The sequence below is a fragment of the Nansenia antarctica genome (assembly GCF_963989245.1).
Source record: "Nansenia antarctica genome assembly, chromosome: 3".
Classification (NCBI taxonomy): Eukaryota; Metazoa; Chordata; class Actinopteri; order Argentiniformes; family Microstomatidae; genus Nansenia; species Nansenia antarctica.
In genome coordinates this window covers 42,782,280-42,804,434 of record NC_137688.1, presented here as the reverse complement: position 1 = coordinate 42,804,434, position 22,155 = coordinate 42,782,280, and the positions used below count along the sequence as shown (strand labels likewise).

Sequence of the window (22,155 nt, the reverse complement as noted above, 5' to 3'; positions counted from 1 at the left end):
TCTGCCTTTTGGTAACCTCTGCTTTGAATGGTACACCGTTCAAGCAGAACCCACTCATTACATATTTTGGCGAGGTTCACACACCACTATAGCTCCCAGGTCAGTCACTTAAGTCTTTCACACTCCTCTTCTTCTCCCTTCACATGCAGAACAGCACTGTTGGCATAGTGTTCCTCAGCAACAGTGTCTGCACCTCCTGTACACTCTACTGGGAATAGTGAGTTGTGTGTACCCTGTCTTCATCAGACCCAATTATTTTTCAAAGCTTTCTGCTGGATGTTTTTGATATTGTGGTCTGTCAATAGGCTGAGCATTGAGCGACAAATAAGGTCAGTTTGGTTTCAGTAGTATCTCCATGACAACACACAGGCTCTTTTCATCCTTTGTTCAACAATAACAGAACAATGACTGTCATACCATCACTGACGTTATTCTGTTCATACCATCACTGCACTCTTACACCGATAACCTGACCACTTTCTTCCCCTCTCTCTCTCTCTCTCTCTCTCTCTCTCTCTCTCTCTCTCTCTCTCTCTCTCTCTCTCTCTCTCTCTCTCTCTCTCTCTCTCTCTTTATCCAACAGAGCTATTCTACATGTATGGAGCCATCTCTGTCACTCTTTGTCTTTCTCTCTCTCAATTAAATTCCAGGCTGGTCACCTATAGTATTTGTGATTGGTCCAATTTTTCTTCTTGTTTTGTCTCTGCTTTTGTTGTTTCTTTGAGTAGAGCTACCAGAGTACCAGTGTGTGTTTATGGTCAGTCCCTGCTGAGATAGGTCTATATAAGGGCTCTTCATGCTTAGCTCTGGTGCTAAGGCAACGCAATGTTGAAACCCTTATAGAGTACAATATGTACTGTAGACCTGTTGTATATATCTTGCATCTTGTACACCATAGTGATTACCGACTAAACAAGGGAGCATTTACGTATCAGGCTTTTCTAGGAGGTAGGTTAGGGGTGGGGGTTATAACCAAAACATGCACCCCAAGATTCCAGGTTTGAGATGGCTTTGGGGCAATTTTCACAAAAATGCATTTAAAAAGTGAGTTTTTTTACAGTACTTTGTTGAAGCTTTTACAATGGCAGAAACCTATTATCTGTGTGACATTTTCAATCAACATTCTATCAACATTCAGGTTATGTGTCTGTACCTCTGTAAATGGCGATTCAGATTCTTGGCACACAAGAGGACTGCCCACAGCGAGCCATTAAAACCAGTGGTGAGGAAGGTAATCAGAGTTGGCCAAAAAGAGACAGCCTGCATCTGTTGAATTGTTATAAAGCAGGAGGCAAGGGGGGAATATTATGTCTGAGATAATCCAAGATTATGTTTGGATGAGCATGATGGCTAAAATATATGCTCCTCATTGGCATTTCAGAAAATCAATGGTTGTATCATTGTATATCGATCATGATGGAAAATGGTATGGTGTAGCAATATCTAAAATCTAATGTTGTATAAACATATTTAAAAGGAGGGTGATTCACTGTCTTGTGCCAACTATAGAGTGTTGATGGAAAATAACTTTGGGACAACGTTAAAACCATGTTCCTCAGTAGAATGTGGTAACACCATCATGCCATGTTTCTTTATGGTTGTCATCGATGGTCATCAAACATTTTTAACAGTTTAACATGTACTGAAAATGCAAGTTTTCTTAACACTGACAGTTGACGGACAGCATCAAACCTTCTAAAATAATCTGTGGCCAGATGGGAGTAGTGGGAAGTGTTGGTTGAGAACAGAGAGTTAACACCCTGTTAACAGCATGTATGGATGTCGGTGGTGTGTTGATTGAAACTGAGTTTATTGTCCGCGGTTATTCCGAGGTAATTGATGGCCTCTACCAGTTCCACTGTTTCACCATTGATTTCATAATGATGGGGGTGTGTGCTAAGGGCCTGTAGTGGTTCAGTATAGAGGAGAATAGTTGCTTTGGTATGGGTATGATGATGGATGTTTTCCATAGGACAGGGATTGTGGCAGTATGGAGGGACTTCAGGAACAGGGAGCCGTAGGGAAGAGTTTCATGGCACAGATTTTTAAGACCTGCCCTGGGATACCATCAGGACCAGTGGCCTTGTTAGGTTTGCACCTAGCTACCGGTGAAAAAGGAGGTAGGGTCAATGACTAACAAGGTGCTGCGTTTGATTGCATGTCCTGTCAGTGTTTTAACCCTCTGCAAAGCCTACTTAATGTTCATGTTGTTGAAGGCCTGTTCAAGTCTGTCTTTGTATTTGAGGTTGGCTTTTTCAATATTTTTTATAGATATAATATATATATAAATATACATTTTCGTAATGGGTGGGTAAAATTAACAAGTATACTTAAGAAATCCTCAGTATGTAATATAACGGAAGTATTCAGTTAACCTTAGACAACTATGCAGAAAACAGCTATGCAGCTGTTAAAATATATCTGTAGAAGTCAATTATTGATCATTCTCTCCACATGCATGTTAAAGGACAGTTAATGATCAACCCAGATACCCAGGTATTTATAATGAGGGACAATCAGGCTCCCTTAAAGCTCCAAATATGCAGATCAATGTAATCAATATTAAAGGATCTAGAAAAAAACAGCATCAGCTTAATATCAACAAGTGATATTTGTATAGAACCAAAACCATGCTGAAGGCCAAGAATGGCCTACTGAACTGAGGGGGCAAAGGAGTAGACAGCAGTATCATCAGTATCAGCATAATGATGTTATATACAATTGTTCATGGACAAACCAACAATATTCATGTAAATTGTAGTATAATTACTAATACAGTACACTCCCTCTATCTATGCCGTGCTTTCAAATACATTCACTTCCATACATTCATCATTGAGGTCGGAAAAGCAATTGATTTATGTAGCCCTTTCAAAGCAATTTGCAACTTGGAGAGACAGCACTAACACTAATCATCGAGCCATTTGGAGAGGCAATTTACTCTGTAATTAATAAATGACGCCTGTTTAAAGGTTCTCTTCTTTGATTAGGCATGTGTTCAGGATGGTCGCGTCTCTCCCTAAGCATCAGAGCATGTGTGCCAGGGGAGATAAAGAGGACAATAACAAACTGAAAGAGCACCTAGCTAATTCCCTCAGTTCACACCTTATTCTACATAGTGCATCAAATACTGTAATTATTAAGCTCTTAATAAGTTGAATCCAGTGTGTGTTTGTGCTGGGCTGTAACAAATATGTGCAATCCTGAGTTCCCAGTGCTATAGTTTGAAACCCTACCGTGTTTTAACGAGGGGATTGATATCACCAGATGGATCGGATGAAGGCTAACCATGTTCTGTGTATGAGGAGATGATGAAAGTGGCAATAGTTCTGAAATATATTATTTTAGGTTTGTGCTTAATAAGCACAGAGAAAAGCATAATATACACTCACTGAACACTTTTAGGAGCACTATACTAATACTGGGTAGGGCTTCCCTTTGCTCTCAAAACAGCATAAATTCTTCATTGCATTGATTCCACAAGATATTGGAAACATTCCTTTGAGACTCTGGTCCATGATGACATGATTGCATCACACAATGCATGCTGATTTTTCAGGTGCACTTTCAAGCTGTGATTCCTGTGATTACCATTCTATGACATCCCAAAGGTGTTCCATTGGATTCAGAGCGGTGACTGGGAAGGCCACTGAAGAACACAGACCTCATTGTCATGTTCACGTAAACAGTTTGAGACGACTTTTGCTTCATGGTGCATTATCATGTTGGAAGTAGCCATTAGAAGATGGGTACATTGTGGCGAGGAAGTGATGCACATGGTCAGCAACAATACTCAAATACGCTGTGGCATTCAAGCGATGATTGATAAATAAACATTCCCCACACCATTACACCACCTCCAACAGCTAGGACTGTTGACATGTGTACAGTTGTTCCTAATAAAGTGTTCGCGTCCACTTCATTAGGTACACCTTGTTCGTACCAGGTTGGACCCCTTTTTGCCTTCAGAACTGCCTTAATTATTTGAATGAATGGTCTTTATTGTCATTGATATAGTACAGGTACCAAACAACGAAATTTGGGAGGGGGGGGGGGCTCCCCTGGTGCTAGGAAAAAAAAACTAAAAAACAAGATGGGAAAGGAGCTGGTTTACATAAATAAAGGCTATGTACACTATCCACTATACTATACTATACAAATAAAACACTGTGCTGTACTCTATGCTATGCTATACCTATTCTAACATTTCCTATTCTCTGAACCTTATGTACCCTAGGGTTGTCATATTGCACATAGTGTTATTGCACATTCATTTAAAGTGTCTTAGTTTGCAGGCTTGAAATGTACACATTTGTGCCTCAGCACTACACCTGATTTCAATCCAGCAGCTACCATCAATCCGTCCAGACTGTCCAGGGCCCAGAACCTAGGTCTTTGCTGTGTTCAGGGCCTGAATGGCCCTGGGGTAGAAGCTGAGCTTCAGTCTGTTTGTCCTTGCGAACATGGTCCTGAACCTCCTGTTCGAGGGCAGCCGAGCAAAGTGCGGCGGAATTGTGGCATAGAATTGTGGCATAGAATTGTGGCATAATTGTGGCGGAATTGTGGCATAGATTCAACAAAGTGCTGGAAACAAACAAACAGATTTTGGTCCATATTGACATTATAGCATCATGCAGTAGCTGCAGATTTGTCGGCTGCACATCCGTGATGCAAATCTCCTGTTCCACCACATCCCAAAGGTGCTCTATTGGATTGAGATCTGGTGACTGTGGAGGCTATTTGATTACAGTGAATGTATTGTCATGTTCAAAGAAACCAGTTTGAGATGATGTGAGCTTTGTGACTCAATTGGTGCTAAGTATTAGCAAAGTATGCCAAGAAAATATCCCCCACACCATCACACCACCACCACCAACCTGAACCGTTGATACAAGGCAGAATGGATCGCTGCTTTCATGTTATTTACACCAAATTCTGACCCTACCATCTGAATATCGCAACAGAAATCGAGACTCATCAGACTAGGCATCTTTTTTTCCAATCTTCTATTGTCCAATTTCAGTGGACCTGTGCAAACTGTAACCTTAGTTATTTGGGGTAGTGGTGGTCTAGTGGATAGTGAGTTGGACTTGTGATCAGAAGGTTGTGAGTTCAAATCCCGCCTGAAACCACACCACTACTAGTGTTCCCTTGAGTAAGGCACTTAGCCCTCAGTTACTCCAGGGGGAATGTCCCTGTAATTCACAATTGTAAGTCGCTTTGGATTAAAAGCGTCTGCTAAATGGCTAAATTAATTAAATTAATTAATAGTTTCCTGTTCTTAGCTGACAGGAGTGACACCCGGTATGGTCTTCTACTGTTGTAGCCCATCTGCATCAAGGTTTGACGTGTTGTGCATTCAGAGACGCTCTTCTGCATACCTTGGGTGGTTATTTAAGTTACTGTTGCCATTCTATCAGCTCGAACCAGTCTGGGCATTCTCCTCTGACCTCTGCCATCAACAAGGCATTTTCACCCAGAGTTATTGTTTACAAAAGAATGACCGTTTTTAAATACTGCTTTTTCTTGCCAAGCATGACTTTGTTACCTTTTGAGGATGCAAAATGTATAAACTCTACTTTCATCAACTTTCTGATTTTAGTATTTGAAGATGATACAATGTCGCCACTTGGTGGTCAATACCTAAAGCTACCTGAATTATGTGGAGGTGGTTTGGAACCACGCTCATGTGATGTACAGTAGCCTACAGGACTAAGTCCCATTCAAAACAATGGAAGCGAATTAATTTTTTCTGTCGCACGACCAAAAGAATTCCGTCGCACGACAAAATCGCACGCCGTGTGCATTGGCCTTAAGAGGTAGGTGGCATGAAGTCAGAGCACTGGTGTATGATAAGAGAGATCAGCCCAGAAGATCATCGGCGCCCCCCTCCCCTCTCTGGGCAACACACGCTGCCTCAGGAAGGCCTCCAAGATCTCCAGAGACCCATCCCACCCCGGGAACGAACACTTTGTTCGGCTGCCCTCAGGCAGGCGGTTCAGGACCATGTCCGCAAGGACAAATAGACTGAAGCTCAGCTTCTACCCTAGGGCCATTCAGGCCCTGAACACAGCAAAGACCTAGGTTCTAGGCCCTGGACAATCTAGACAATTTGATGGCAGCTATTAGATTGTAATCAAGTGCAATACTGAAATACAACTGTGAACATTTCAAACCTGCAAACTGCGACACTTTAAATGAATGTGCAATAATACTATGTGCAATATGACAACCCTCGTGTACAGAAGGTTCAGAGATAGGAAATGTTAGGATATGTATAGCATAGCATAGAGTACAGCACAGTGTTTTATTTGTCTAGTATAGTAGTATAGTATAGTGGATAGTGTATATAGCCTTTATTTATGTAAACCAGCTCTTTTCCCTTCTTGTTTTTAGTATTTTTTACCTAGCACCAGGGGAGCCCCCCCTCCTAAATGTCGTTGTATGGTACCTGTACTGTATCAATGACAATAAAGACCATTCATTCATTCATTCATTCATTCATTCATTCACACGACTCAGCTATTGAGCTAAACTCTTCTAACTAGAGTATGAACTATTATTCAATAATGCATGAATAACCACGAATAAAGTAAATCCTCCTCAGGGACTTTGATTGTCTATTGTGCATTTAATTTTCTACTGTCCTACTATACTTTTCTTATTTCTTTATATTCAACATATCACCAACAGAGGGCGTGGTAGAGCTCTGTGATGTAACAGCACCATCTTCCGTCTTGTCTGTTGTTGTGTAGTAGGCTATACGTGCACTGCACGCCCACGAACACTCAGCATCAGCACCAGCCAGTCACCAGCCTGCCGCTTTCTGCATCGCATCTAGGCTAACGGTAACCTGCGTCTGTTCAACCATGCCGTTTACATGACAAAGGAAGAGACGGCGAGACTCCATTCTTCCTCCCACCCCGTCTCGTTTCGCGCAGTTATGTCTTTGGGTCGCAGCTCCCTCTCGCCATGCCTGCGGAACGTCTGTGCCTCCTGCTCCTGTCGGTGTTGGTGATCTCCTGCGGGGATGGTGTGGTGAGGGCCACGGAGGGGGAGGGTGGTGCCCTGGCTGCCCACACCACCGGCCTCCCCTCGCCGGCCGACGACCATGCCATCACCGCCCCTCTCTCAGACGGGTCCGTGACTGGCCACCAGACGATCTTACAACAGGGTGAGAATGAGAAACAGTCTTCCTTCACAGCAGGTAGGGCCTACATGACACATTGTCTAGGGTTGGGCTGTGAATGTGACGGCCTGTCCATGGATGGAGAAACAAATATGGTCGGGTATTGGAGACGTACTCCATTGCACAAAGGGAACACAATGCTAGAACTGAATACAAATATTATCGATCGCTTTAATGATTATAGTCCACTGAACACAGGCTTATTAAGAAATAAGAAGATAAGAACATTAGAAGTCCATTGTAAATCTAAACAAAGAGTCATATTTTGAAGTATATTGTAAATAAATTGGACACATAGTACTAGGCCTGTAGGCTAATATATGTTTTCCACTTTTATCATCAGAGTTGATTGTACATCTCATATTCTTATCCAATAATGCAATAAATACACATTTATAATGCCACTACATAATCTGTACGGTACACGTACTGTATGCACTATGAACTGTATTTATACTGTCCAAGATTTATGAGTAGCCTATGTCTTTGCCAGGCAGCTGCTGGCCCCATCTATACATTTTGCTGCCAAACTAATTGCATTAAGTATTATCATTATTATCATTTCAAGGTATTGGGGATTCTCATATACCATATTCCATTTATTATTCCATTATTGAACTACTCCAATTTCTTCATATTAATTTCAAGGTAGCATCAGTAAACATGATCAGATTTGTAAATATATTGTAAAGATCTCTCTCACTGATTCAGTGCTCCCTTCCCTCATCACTTTTTCATGTTGAGTTAAAGGTTACAGAGGGAATTGATAGTCTCCACCAAATGTGGGGAGAGACACCTTAATGGCATTGCTTCATCCAGAGTCACGTTCCTGCATGCACGTTTAGATGCTGTGGAAATGCTAAAATATCCACAATATTCATATTCACGCCACTTCCATATTGTAACTTGTTTTTAGGGGTCTTTATGATCACTTATAGTAGAAATGTGTAGTTAGCATAATCACCACAACAACAACATTATAGATGGACACCTCAGGTCACCAATTGCCTTAAATCGAAACCATGTGCACATGTTTCTCTCTGATAATTGAGGCAACTGGTTTTGTTATGCACTACTAGTATTTGTGTGATTCTGTTAGAGTGGAACTGTAGATCTTGTATGTTGTTGTGGACTGATCTACTTCAGAAGATTCTTTCTGAGATAACCCCCTCTTCTCGCCCCATAGTATCTACTGCAGCTGCTAACTATACTTTGTTTTTATGTTGTTTTTTTCTCCCTCCAGAGCCCCCCTTTGCTCTGAAGGTGGTGGTGAAGGACATGGTGACACGTCGGCCATTGGGCGGGGCGTCCGTGGAGGTGTATGTTAACCACAGCCTGAGTAGCTCCGCCCTGACCGGGGAGACAGGAGAGGTCCATCTGAGAGTGCCCTACAGACTGGGCATCAGCCTCATCATCGTAGCCAGCATGAAGGGCTATGTTCCCACCCCGCTGCCCTGGAGGACCAACAAACGACCCTGTGAGTTCTAGTCTTCAAACATTTCTAGGCTTTGGGCCCCAATTTGCTTCCTCTAAAGAGCACTGCGCAACACTGAGTTTTATTGGCCATGGCCGCTAAATTGGTCATTTTCGTTCAGCAAAGTTTAAGTTAGCGCTGAGGCGGAGGGCAGGTCTCTGGCAATGAGTGGATTGAGATAATTGAATATGAGAAGCAGATATTTATGATATTGTCCTATTTGATTTTATACCCTATCAAAGGCATGTACGGTTGCATGATTTCATTAGTAATTGGCATAGAGTGTGGAGGCGATCAATGCAACATTGGTCATTCTATGTTTTCGGAATATAGCGGAATATAGAATTTCATGTGAAAAAAGATATACACTAGGCCTACTTCCATATATTTTGTAGAAGATGTACTGGTGGTACAGTATGAGGGATTATCAACTGTTGTGTCCGTTATGATTTGACACCTATTGGTAATTATTGAACATGGAATGGATAATTGTCCCACTCCCTTTGCTAACCCTCTGAACACTCTAATTTACTGCTCTGCCTATATTGGTGAAAAGTTTGTGTTGGTCTTTGAACATGAATAATAATAATAATAATAATAATACTTCATTTGTATAGCGCCTTTCTAAACAAGGTTAGTGTAGATCAGCCTACCAAGGGTGGGGCTGCTACTGGGGGAAGGAGGATTGAAGACCTGGTATTGGGAGGTCTGAAGCTGAGATGGAGGTGCCTGTTCTGGCCTGGTATTGGGGCTGACGATGCTGTGGATGGGGTATCCTGGAGATCCTGTGTGGTGTGGGATTGTAGTGTCTTAGCGGTCTGCAGGGTCTGGGGTTGAGGGCAACGTCTTATATGGTCCTAGCAAAGATAGGGACGGTCTCTTTGTAGAGGTGGACATTGCCATAGAGGCAGTTTCAAGGCCGGAGAGACTGGCATTCACCTTCTGGATCGTGAGACGGTGGAAGGGTGGAAGTCCCTCCTCAACAGAGACGATTATCACGACGAGTCAGGAAGGTAGTGGATGCCCTCTCTATCACTCTGCTGAGAGAGCCAAAAACCATCTCCTCTGCCCTCAGGTCATTGGTATATATTTACATGATGATGTGGCTGGGGGAGCCAAGCTCTGCCACAGTCAGAGGCAGGGTGCTCCAGGGCACCCTATCTTTGCCACTCTATGATGAGGGAAAGTGAATGTTGGTCTATACATTTCCAGTTGAAATCCATGAGCAGCACAATGTCCACACCTTCTGTGAGAGTGTGTTCTCTGTCTGGTTATGTTTGCACCAGTATATGAAGAAAAAGAAAAAAAATGCAGGCTACTACTATGCTCTTTGGAGAGCAAAGCAAATATAATGTTGTACACTACATTATTGTTATTGATTTCCCCCCTTTATGTGTAGCCAAGCAGTGTGTGTAGCCAAGGAGTCTGAGACGCATTTTGTCTTGAAATGTAACACCACCACCTATATCTTGTATCTAAGTGCAGCCATATTGAATCACATGGTGGGGGTTGACTCTCTGACCATATTGCTGTTATGTATTTGGTAAGAGGAGCCTATTCCTGCTGGGTCTGCAGCCTCTGTTGTTTTCTTTTCTCCTTTGTCTTACTGTGCTTTACCAGAGACTGTGTGTGTGTGTGTGTGTGTGTGTGTGTGTGTGTGTGTGTGTGTGTGTGTGTGTGTGTGTGTGTGTGTGTGTGTGTGTGTGTGTGTGTGTGTGTGTGTGTGTGTGTGGGGGGGGGGGGGGGGTACAAAAGAAAGATGGGGAGATAGAGGGTAGAGAGGCAGGGGGAGGGTGTCAGAGGGAAGAACCAGAGAGGGGCGGGTGGTAGCAGATGGGTTGCCTTGCATCACACCATCAGAGGCACCTCCCTGCTCGGTTATCTAATACGCAGAGCCATAAAAAAAAGAAAAGAAGTATGAGACAATCTCGCCATCTGCTGGCAGCTATATAGAAACACAGGAAAAGATGCACTTCCTCTCGTCTCCTTTCCTTCTCCTTCACTGTTCTGTAGCAATAAAAAAAAAACTTGAACGGTGCCTACTGGGAATTAGCTTTCATAGGAGGGCAGATGAAGGTGATGAGGAGAGGAAGGCTCTCTATGAGGATGCACCCATTGGATTCCGCATTGGAAGGTTCATTCCAATTACAAAAGTATGCTAATAAGTGGTTCTTTACCAAGTTAGATGTTAGAGCAAGTTGATCAGTAATAAGCGACAACAGATTATGATTTGTTTGTTTATTTAATCATAAAAATAAACCAAAAATAGTTCCGCAACTGAACTTCAAATGGACTGTTGCCTTGTAACCTGAACACAAACATGTAGTCTAATTAACGGTCATTTAGTAGAACATCTGTGTGGCGGAGTGATACATAGTTAAAGGTCCCAGTGCTGTTATACTGTATATCAGACCTCATGGAATGCCTCTTGTCCAATCAAATTACTTGGTCGGAACTAGGCCTAACTGTTGTATAACATGCTTTAAGAGACATTTCTGTACCTGACACCAAAAGTTTGTGGCAGTATTAGAAAAGATGATCTATTGTTTCAGCTTCTTCTCCACACAACCTGCATAGAGGTTTTGGGGGCAACACATCTCTTCCCAACTATCCTGATATGTGGGTTAGGGTTTGTATATGTGTATATCCTACCCTATATGTTGTAACCTACTTCTAGTACAGTCTCTTTCCCCACCCACAATGGGTTGTCCTATGGCCACTGGGAGCACAATGTGTTCCGTACTGTGAAAGCATCCAACCTGACTATGTATTGCCTAGATAGCTGTCTCTCTTGTGCAAAGTTATCATACATTTTATCTAAAGATTAGATGACGTTTTAAAAGTGACTCATCACTGACCATATCTATTGCAGTATTCTCTGCTGTGACCTTATCGCTACTCCCTCAAAACCAAGGCAACATTTGGCTGTTCGAGGACTCTGTGGTGATCACTGGAAAGTTACCTGGTATGTACACACCTCTGGAAATGTTGTTCATTTGTCAAGTTAGAGACAGAAGTTGCAAACAAGGTTGTGTTTCAGGTTGTATACATTGCAGTCTTGGTGTGCAGTGCAATCGATTGCTATATCATACTGATGGGCTTCCAGAGTTGTTGAATAAATCTCCAGATATTGTGAGATCTGGTGTCCTGTGCAGCGCAACTGCAAACTAGGTATCCTGGATCTAAACATCTGCCTTTAGTGTCACTGGTTACTCAAGCTTGGCCTCTTGGGTGTGTTATCCACAGATATCTCCTCCCAGCCCAGTGTGCAGTTTCCCAAGAGCCTCCTCATGCTCACAGACAACAGTAACATCTCCACAGTGACGGCCTACCTGACCGCGCCGCAGCGCCACCTAGCCAAGGACTGCGTGAACTGCACCCCAGGCATCGTCAGCAACAAATCGTCAGGTGAGCTCAGCAGAAATATAGTAACTACAATGGATGTGGTTTGTTGTCTGTTTTACATACTTTCTGTCATGGAGTGCACCAACCAATTTAATTCTCTCTACCATGTGGTTCAATGTGTCCTCAGCGTACAGTAGTGTTGAGTTGAGGGCTGTGGCAGCGGTTAGTGCTCTGCTGTACTCTGGTGGTCAGGAAGTCCAGATTAGAGGACCCATCCAGATCTCCCTGCCCCTGGCAGACACACATGGCCTAAAGCACTTGGACACTGTCCCCGCCTGGGCCTTGGACTCCAATACAGGTGGGTGATGTCAAGAAATATGTTCCTATGTAAAGGTGCCTCTCATTTTTGTGGTGCCTTTCTTTATTGTCATTATTGAACTTATGTGCCTTTCGGATGGCAATACTATACTCTACATCTACTGTACATTTAATATCCATTCATTGCTGCAAATAGCCATTATACATGCTCCCCTTCAGAGAACAATGCGTCTGTGAATTGTTCTCCACCTTATTCTGTACATACTTTCTTCAATAGTTAAAATGGTTATCTTCATTCCCATCCTCAGGTGCCTGGGAGAATCAGGGTTTGGGAATAGTCAAGAGGGTTGGAGATCACCTGGTCTGGACCTATGTGGCATCTCATTTGGGCTACTGGATCGCTGCACCTTTACCCTCCCACAATGGTACGACTGCATTTGTCTTTTATTTTCAAATAGGATTGCAAAATTCCCGTTTGGGAATGGAAACTTACGGAACTGGAAATTATCTGAAAGTTTCCCAAACTTATGGGAATTTTACAACCCTATTTTCAAATGTTCTACTGGAGAATACTGAGAATAGATGATCGATAAATGAATCACTGTGTGTGCCCATCCAGGTTACATGGGACATGCCAGCTCTATGGATTTCATCTCGTACCATACCTACCTGCTCATAGGAATATTTGGAGGAACTCTCGCTATTGTGATTGGGTTTCTGTCTGTGCTGCTGTGCCACTGTGGGTAAGTGATCAGTCACAATGTCAATTCAACTGAGAATATCATAGAAGTCAAGTGAATGTTGTGTGACATCATAATTACAGTACCTTATTAGACCTGTCTCATAGTAGAAAAGGTGGTGATTTCAACCTAAGATAAAGACCTTAATAGAACAGCCGTGCCTATTATTATTTATTTATTTTACATTTGTTTTTCAGATTTTATCCCTTTTTCACCCAATTTGGTATCCAATTGAACCCAACCTAGCTTCCAATTATCCCCTGCCTATTGCGTAGGATCCGCCGCACGACCCCGTGGCCGGCAGCCCCAGAGGAGATCGCCAGGCAGACTAGCTGACTGGCTCCTCGAGCCCAGCACCGTTATTCCGGCACCCCGGGGGCGCTGTTGCGCGACGGATCCTTGTCCGGAAATAGTCCTATACCGCCCTCTGGAGCGGCCGCTCAATATGCCGCTCCCTGTGTGCCTCAGCCATATCCGGGTCTGGCGAGACCGGGATTCGATCCCAGTCCCCGGTGGGCAGCTTGCACTAGTGGCTAGTGCTTAGACCGCTACGCCACCGCGGGGCACGCAGCCGTGCCTATTTTACCTACTAGGTACACACAAAGATCACTAGTTGGCACGTCTTGTAAATTAGCCTGCCTCCTACACAGAAAAACTACTAAATAGCTTTATACTAGCTTATCCTGATGTGATTGTGAAAATCTAAGGATACTGGGTGGTAAAAACGCACATATCTAGGAAAAGTAATGAAAGGAGCCCCATCACGGCTCTTCTAGTGTAAAATTCACTTCAGTAACTTGTTTTGTCTCTCATCTTCAGAGAATCCTCTCGTGTGCCGAGAAGGAGACGAGCACGCTTCACCAAACTGTCTGTTCTGAAGAAAGACCAGACCACCTCCACCCACATGGAGGAGGGTCATGCCCTCTCCTTCCACCCCAGTGACAGGGTGCATGGCCTGGCCTCACAAAGCGTCCAGTGTGACCCCTCTTCCACCCCCAGACACAAAGCCAACTACAACATCTACGTGGAGGACCCCGGGGCCCGCCCCTCTGCTCTCCTGTATGAGAATGTGGGTCCCCAGCCTTCTCACTACGTCAACAGTGAGGAGGTAGCCAGACTAAGGGACCAGAACAGGGCCCATCATGGTGTGGGTCAGGACATGTTTTTCCAAGACAAGATGGTCCACCTCTACAATCAGGCCATCATCCATGCCCCAGAGTTTTTCAGCGTCCAGGAGCAGCAAGGGTCCGGCTGCAAGTCGGCCACATTTCCCCGGAATGGTGGTGACTACGACCCCCACTCGGAGTCGGGCAGTAAGGACAACTACACCCAGACACTCCCTAAGATCCCCCACCACTCCCAGGGTGCCAACAACCCCCAACAGAGTGACCAAAACCAGCCCCAGGCCCTGGAGACCCCTCCCCAGGGTCTGGGCTCCAACTCTGGAGTGTGGGGTCGCTACAGCAGCGTCTTGGAGTCTTCAGTATCCGTCCCTGGAACCCTGAACGAGGCAGCCGGCATGGGGGCCTTCAGTGGCGGGGTGGGAGGGCCCAGCGAGCTGCAGGGGATATCAGAGCGCACCTTACTAGAGTTGACCCGCGGCAAGACTTCCTCACCTCACCCTAGGGCTTGGTTCGTGTCCCTGGACGGGAAACCGGCTGCATCGGTCCGCCACTCCATCATCGAGCTACATGGCCGACATCGGCCCCCCAGCAGCAACGACACCAGCCTGGACTCCGGGGTGGACATGAATGAGCCGCAGCAGAACGTCCGCGAGTCAGAGCGCGAGAGGCCCTCAATCAGGGGGTCCTTCCCCCACCACAGCAGGGCACGCTACAGCGAGGAGCAGGACCTGAGCAGCAGTGAGAGTGGGACCACCACCACCTGCACTCCCGAGGACCCCTATCTGAGGAACATTCTGGATGGGAGCAGCGGGGCCATTCCCAATATCCCAGAGGAGAGGGACGGGGTGGATACGTCCAGCGCACAGGAGGACAGCGAGTCGAGGGGAACACCACCCCCACGCAGGCTGAGGAAGGTGAGAGAGAAGGGGAGGTCGGAGAAGAGGGGCACCAGGCATGTCAGAGAGGAGAGGCACCCCACCAAGAGGAGTTAAAGCACTGCCCAACAGAGACAGAGGCCTGGAATTCATTTTAAACCAGCCATTTCCGGAATTGAATCGACATTTCAGGCATATGGTGCATTTTTGAATTCCAGTTTCATGTTGAGTGCTATTTCTGAATTGGCTGAGATAAAAATGTATTTGACTATAGTTATTGTGTTGACATTGCATAGTGGCCAAAGCGTGGCGGCACCACCTTGCCTACTAATAAGCTACAGCAAAGAAATGGGATGTACAGTATGTCAAAGGTTGTTTTTTTATGTGGCTTGATGGCACCAGTTTTGTGTGGCTTGATGCACTCACCAATTGCAGGCTCTTCTAAATGGAGTTATTAAATCACCAGCTGGATGCTACACTGCAAAATTGTCCATGTAAGCACCTATATGGTTAAACTTATAACTCCAGATATTGGCATCAGAGAGAGCCTTCTCTCTGTCATAATGGATGTTTGGAGATAATATAAGGTGATGGGAAAGGATATAGTACTCTAATAGGCAGTGTGTATTGACATTCTGTTGAGTTGATGCGCTGGCAGCGGAGAGTGATACAGTTCCTGTATAGTACACTTAACCAACCATAATTGCCTGCCTTTAAAGCAAATCAATATTGACACATTATCTGTTCAAAGTGCTTACAGTATGTCGGGTTCTAGTCAGCCGGCCTGTACCATCTGTGTCTCTCTTCAACTGGGAATGTAGGTCTAATATGTGATATAGGATATACTGAAGGCATATATTGGGGATAGCAGGAACATCGAACCAGACACACAGTAAAGCTGCCATTTTTGAAGTCAGAAAAGCGATATTGAGGAGGAAAGACCCACTTTATTTGAGGATGCATGAAAGGTATGTCTATGTCCCACTGTATGTATGATAACAAAGAAATGACTTTTACTTGTAGTGTTCAGACAATGCGAATATTGTCTCTTGATTGATTCAACTCAACATTTGTCTTACTTTCATGTAGCTTTCAAGTAGTTCAATAGATCAAATGCCTCCTATTCACAAGCCAACCTTACATGAACAACATGGTCTTACAACCTAATTGATTGCTGAGGTGGCCATTGTTATTTCATGGTACAGACCAACAAAGCACAGAACACTTTACTTACCTGTTTGTCATGTATTGGAGCACAATTAGGCACAAGACATACAAAAAACATTTTGAATGTTTGGAAACCACAAATATAATATGAACATACAGTACAACATACAGCACTGGAATAGATGAAAGCACTTACAACTGATGTATTTTAAGTCAAAGTCAAAGTGTTAATTCAAATGAACACAAACGATATAACTGTGCTTAAATCTGGTGAAGCACACACCATTTACTACAGTCTATTCTGAAAATGATCTGTCCAGCAATATTAGTCCTGCTGCTTCATCAATGTTTTGGCTGTACTTAGTCTTCCCCCATTATGTAGTGTAGTGACATCACACATGGGTCCATGAAACGTCCTTCAGTATGTACAGTATGGAGTTAAAACTGTACATGAATCGCATTTTTGTATGTACATACTCAAGCATAATGATGTAGGCTAGTATGTGATTGTGTATTATGTTGAAATGTGCATAGTCTATCCCTTTTTCAGCAAAGAGAATTGAGAGAATGCATCTCAGCGTGGAATAGGATGACAAGCTTTTGAGCCATCACATCACTGTTCAGAACACACACTATACTGTATGTGGTTTATGACTGAGGAGAAAAGACGTTTAAATGAGAACTTAAGTGTAAAAAAGCTTGAAGATGTAGCAACTTGTACCTTATTCTAAATGTAGCAACACAAGTTGTACACAAGTCAATTTATGAGGCTTTACAAGATTGAATGATTCCCTCCCCCCACTGTTGTCACTGATAAACGTTACAAAAACAAGTGATTTAAACTACTGGGAATTGTATGTAAAGGACAATACAGTATGTGATGATATTTCTCGAAGACCCTACTGGCCAGTTCATTTTTAAGTGGCCTCCACTGAATGTCCTTCCTTTTATTTATTTCAATGTAATGTAGTGTATTTATAATGTATGTACTAATTTAAAGTTAGACTTTCAGGCTTTCCAAATTGGCATTTCTTGTGTTTAATTATGTCAGTAAATTACAGTAGTGTTATTAGTCTGCCTTTTTGTGCACTAATCAATGCCTCTTTAATAAACTCACTTGATACCAATACCATAAATCTATACGATGTCTCTCTTTCAAAATGTTAATGTAGTTTATTCAGGTCAAATTATATAAAGATGTAAAGAAGATACAAAACAGTCAACAAAATCGACAGATAAGGGGGGATTTGTGAATGAGTAAGTGAATGAAGATGTTGTTTACAAATTGGTCATTCTTTTTTCCCCTGATGTTGCGTGTTGATGAGTGTTGATGAGCACCCCTGTCATTCTCAGGTCTAGGGTCTGCCTGTCCCCTGTGCCGGGTCTGGGTATCCTGGCTTTCAGTTTCCGCTTCGGCCTGCTTCTCCATAGGCCAACAACAGCTGCTCTTGAGTGAGTGACAGTAGCAGGCCTGTGTCTATCAGACTTGTTGAAACCTACAAACAGATGCTGCTGCTGGCTCCCTCCAGCCTCTCTGTAGACAGCTGCCAGCCTGTTAGTTGAGGTTGCAGTGTGTTGCTCCAGCCTCTTGGTAGAGCAGTGTGGCCTGGATGCATCTCTACTAAGTCGGTCTGTGGAATGGTTCTTCTTACGAAAGACAGATTTGACAGGAGTTCTACCCTCCTCTGCTTCCCCCTTTCCAGTCACATTCTCTATGCTCATGTTATTGATGCATAGGCCTTGTAAGCCCTTAACCACTGGATCGTGTAGGAGAGGAACTAGGGCACCAGCTAAGACCTCAGAGCTGACCATACTCAGAGAGGGAGCAACCCTGACTGTTTGATCCAGCATACCCACACCGGGGACAAACAGCTCCAGTCTGTGCTGCTCTGTGAGCTTAGCCTGTGTATGGGCAGCATTTGAGGCCAGCTTGGACAAGCTCTTGCCCCCAGTGCTGCTCCACGTCAGGGGGTTGTAGATGACGTAGCCGTCCAGGGGACATGAATTGGACCTCCGGAGCAATGAGTCAATACAATCTGTGTGGAACTGTGTGAAGGAGAGATAAAAGTGCTCCAATTTAGTTGGGATAAAAAAATCTAAAACCAAATTATGGGCAGGGCTGTCTTCACCTCTTTACCTTGTGGTGGCAGGGCAGGGTTCTGGCATACTGGCCCAGATGAAAGCTCTTGAGGCAGATCCTGCACTGCTGCCCAGGGTCCAGCAGGAGACTGCCCTTCCTCACACTAACTGTAGGAAGGCTCTTCAACACGTGCTCTGGTACAGGGTCGTTCTCAATGGGAATCATACTGAGAAGGAGAGGAGAGCAGGGATTCAGTGGATTCAGGCAACATTTCAATGTTCAATGAGGCAACAAAAAAAACAACGGCACGATTGTCAAAAGAAAGGGCAACAACAACTTGTTCACAGTATAATAATAATAATAATAATAATACATTTATTTTATAAGGCGCCTTTCATGGCAATCAAGGTCGCCGTACAACAACACATTTAAAAACAGTTACAAAATTCAAAATACAAAATACATAGAAATATACAGTATAAAACATAGCTATTTGTTACCCAGTATGTATGGGATGCATTTCCAATCATGATTATAGTATTATGAATTAAGAACTGAGCTTTATGACTATAGTATTATGAATTAAGTGTTGTGCAGAGTATTACATAATTATGGGGAAAAAACTGGGGAAAATATATGCACATAGATATCTTAAATATCATTTGTTATGATATATATTAAATTGAACATATAGTTGGTATATCTCCCTTTTTGCAGTATGTGTTCACCATGTCACCTTGAATGTTCAGACATTTAACATGGTCTTGTCCAGGTTATTGAGGGGTTCCTGTATGACATGAGAGGAGCTGTAAACACTTGCCTGTCATCCACTGACAGAGTGGTTGTCTCCCGTAGTTCACCCAGTGTGTGGAACACACGCCGCCCCATGGGAAACCACTTCTGATTCCTTCTCTGAGGGAGAAAATAGGTAATATTAGAGTGGGTGAATGCAAATGTGTTCACAACTGAGAAACATCTTTTCTAACAGCAGAAACAAAATCTTACTTTGAGTGAAGAGACTCTGAATAGGGGCTGAATAGTTACTCTTAAATCACAGTTATACTTGCAGATCTCAAATTAACTGGCCCAATGAGTTTCTACCTACGAAAAAAACATGTATTGATAAGATGCAAAGTTTCAGTCACATACGCCTTAATAGATTCCTGATGGAGGGAAATAAATGCCTGAGGGAAACATTTGCATACGCATATGCATACATTTTCACAGTATTCAACTGAAGTTTCTTACCATTCGCATGGCAAATTGGTGCCGTGGGTGGCAGCTCCTCTTTATACAGTCCTCACACAGGTGATAGTAGCTGCAGACTGTGCATCTAGAGACATTATAAATTATTCTAAAAACTCTGCATCGAGAGAGAAGGGACAAGGTTGATCTCAAGATTCAAGAAGTGTGGCGCGTGATTACTTAAGTAACAAACATCTGACGATGAACCATGGAAGTAACTTACTTGAAGCACTTGCCAGTGATCGGGCATACTCTACAGTTGTTACAGAGCACCCCCAGGTGCCTGTCAGCCCTCTCTCTCTCTGCAGCCGTGTGGAGCCTGGCTGCGTTCTCCACCTGCTTCTGCAACAGCTTCACAGGCCCAAAGTCCTCCCTGCACAACGGGCACTTCACTGTGGCCTCCTGCTCTGAACCCGTCTGGTGGTCCGCCCACACCTTCATACAAGAGATGTGGACATTGTTGCCGCAGCCAAACCTGAATAGGATAACAATATGTTTTCTACACGTTCCCTTGATGCAGTAAAACAACACACAATCTTAAATACTTTATAAGTAATTGAACACTAACATTAGTGCTGTTATGTATAGGAGCTTAGGTATTTCAATCAGGTGCATTCCAGTTTCAGTGTTTTTGCCAGATCATAGAATAGAAATTCAATTGAATTGATCACAACCCTGAGCAGACTGCAGGTTTATAAAATAAGTGCTTTGAAGCATTACAGGGCAGCAGTGCAAACAGGAAACTAATGTTCTCTGTCTTCTGTCATTAAAGATACAGACGTACAAATGGCACACTTTTGCTGAATAAACACAGAGAAGCTGAGGAATCACTAGCCTACCTGACTATTCAAATAAGCGTAGATAATTATTATAATGTTAGGTTACACATGTCATTGTTTGTTTTAAGTCAAGGCGGACGCAAACAGTGTGATGCTGTATCAGAAAACTTCTGACCTGCAATAAGACACAGGCAGACGTTTCAAAAGCAGCTCTTCTTGGCAGATGGGACACACATCCTCTGCTTGGAGCTTCTTCTGGAGGACACCCCCTTGCTCCTGACCTGGGTCCGTTTTGGGGGTCTCCGAGACAGATGTGTCAGCTGGCCGGGGGGTTTTGGGCTTGTGAAAACCCTGTAGCACCTCCAGAATCTGTCTTTCCACCAAGCCCTGCTGAAAGCAATCTGAAAGAGGATATACTGTACCACTGAACCAATAGTTTTCATTAAAAACATGTATGTGCAGTCCATTATGCCATTTGGAAAGAAGGGTATTTCATTATAGAATAATAGGCCCCTAATCCCAATGTAACTTTATGTGGGTTAGAGGCTGGGGGCTCTGTGAAAATGTTATAATCCTTTCAGATCGTAGGCCAATTAGGCTGGGGGTTGGTTTGGGGCATAGTCCTACAGTTTGATGTTACAATATAAAGCAATAAATGTAATTCAGGGAGGTGTTAACTTACATTCATGTTCTCTCGGCAGTCTGAATTTACGCATTAACACCCTGTAATGAAAGTACAATCATCATGTCATGACAGTTATTGTTGTATGAATAATTTAGACTATGTTATTTATTATTACCAGCAGATATGTTTGCAGGGTTCCCTCTCTTTGAGGAATGTTGGACAAATACAAGTATGAGGGTCTCCCAAGTACACCTGTGGAATAAGATCATTGGCTGAGTGAATAGAGTCCAAGAACATGAAAGTGAATGTAAACCACTTTGAGTAATTAGCTATAGTCTGTTAGGCTACTTAATTAAAACTGTCTATCCATTGCATAATAACAATGCACATCTGTGTGACTGCAGATTGTGTGAAATTGCTGTGAGCATTAGCTACTATTAGCATTACTGTTTTCCCTAACTATGCCTACTTTGAAGTGTTTGGGTTCCCCCTCTTCTTTGAGTAGGAATCCGGTCGGACCGTACTCTTTCAGGATGAATATGGTCGTGTTCAGCGCCTGATCCTGCCGCCAGCTCAGAGCATCACTGACAGTATTCTTCCAGACTGTTTTCCTGAACATAGCGCTTCCCAGTCGAGGGGGGGGGGGGGTCGTCAAGTCTTAACAGAGAGAGGGGTACTATGCAGCCTTTGGTGTAACTTCTGCTGTTTAGATGTAGCGTAGCCTATCGTCAAAGAAGACACAATAGTGATAGAATTACTAGTTGTGAAATCCCATGTTACCGGCCGTTAACGGTAGATGGCTGACGATCCTTGACCAAGGTTACACACTGAAAGTGACAGCTCGGCCTTCGCGATACAACTGTTTGCGGTAGTCATGGTAATTGATAAATAACCTGTAACTGTCCCGGCCTACCCCTAGAGGGAGCTCTTGCCACTTGTTTTAAATTGAGGGCTGGGGCTGCGGAAATGGGACCACACTCAAATGCATAGGCAGTTAAGAGTTAGAGTCCACGATATTTCAGTCTATTTTGAAAAGTTATTTTTGAGTGTGTCTGACTGGGTTCTCAAAGAGATGACTGGGATAACTGTTAAGTGTGAAAACCAAGCCTTAGCCAGGGTATGTCTATCCCGCTCTATGTTGCTCTCCAGCTAGTACTTCATCTACGGACATTAAACTGTTTCCTTTTCATCGCA

The 22,155-nt window shown here is 43.6% G+C and overlaps 2 protein-coding genes across 2 annotated transcripts; one reads left to right on the top strand and one right to left on the bottom strand.

Annotated features, from left to right (window-relative positions):
• Nucleotides 1-6,972: 6,972 nt before the first annotated feature.
• On the top strand, nt 6,973-15,182 carry fam171b (family with sequence similarity 171 member B; the record flags this gene model as incomplete). Its single annotated transcript, XM_080527280.1, has 8 exons — nt 6,973-7,207; nt 8,433-8,666; nt 11,536-11,628; nt 11,910-12,071; nt 12,196-12,366; nt 12,635-12,751; nt 12,946-13,069; nt 13,886-15,182. 8 exons carry the CDS (start codon nt 6,973-6,975, stop codon nt 15,180-15,182), a joined length of 2,433 nt encoding a protein of 810 aa, XP_080383406.1.
• Nucleotides 15,183-16,880: 1,698 nt separating this feature from the next.
• zswim2 (zinc finger, SWIM-type containing 2) lies at nt 16,881-21,580 on the bottom strand (the record flags this gene model as incomplete). The annotated part of the gene is made up of 10 exons (XM_080527279.1): nt 16,881-16,886; nt 17,733-18,278; nt 18,370-18,538; nt 19,133-19,224; nt 19,561-19,645; nt 19,781-20,032; nt 20,512-20,737; nt 21,019-21,059; nt 21,137-21,213; nt 21,431-21,580. The coding sequence occupies 10 exons, from the start codon at nt 21,578-21,580 to the stop codon at nt 16,881-16,883; spliced, it is 1,644 nt and encodes a 547-aa protein (XP_080383405.1).
• Between the last annotated feature and the right edge of the window lie 575 nt (nt 21,581-22,155).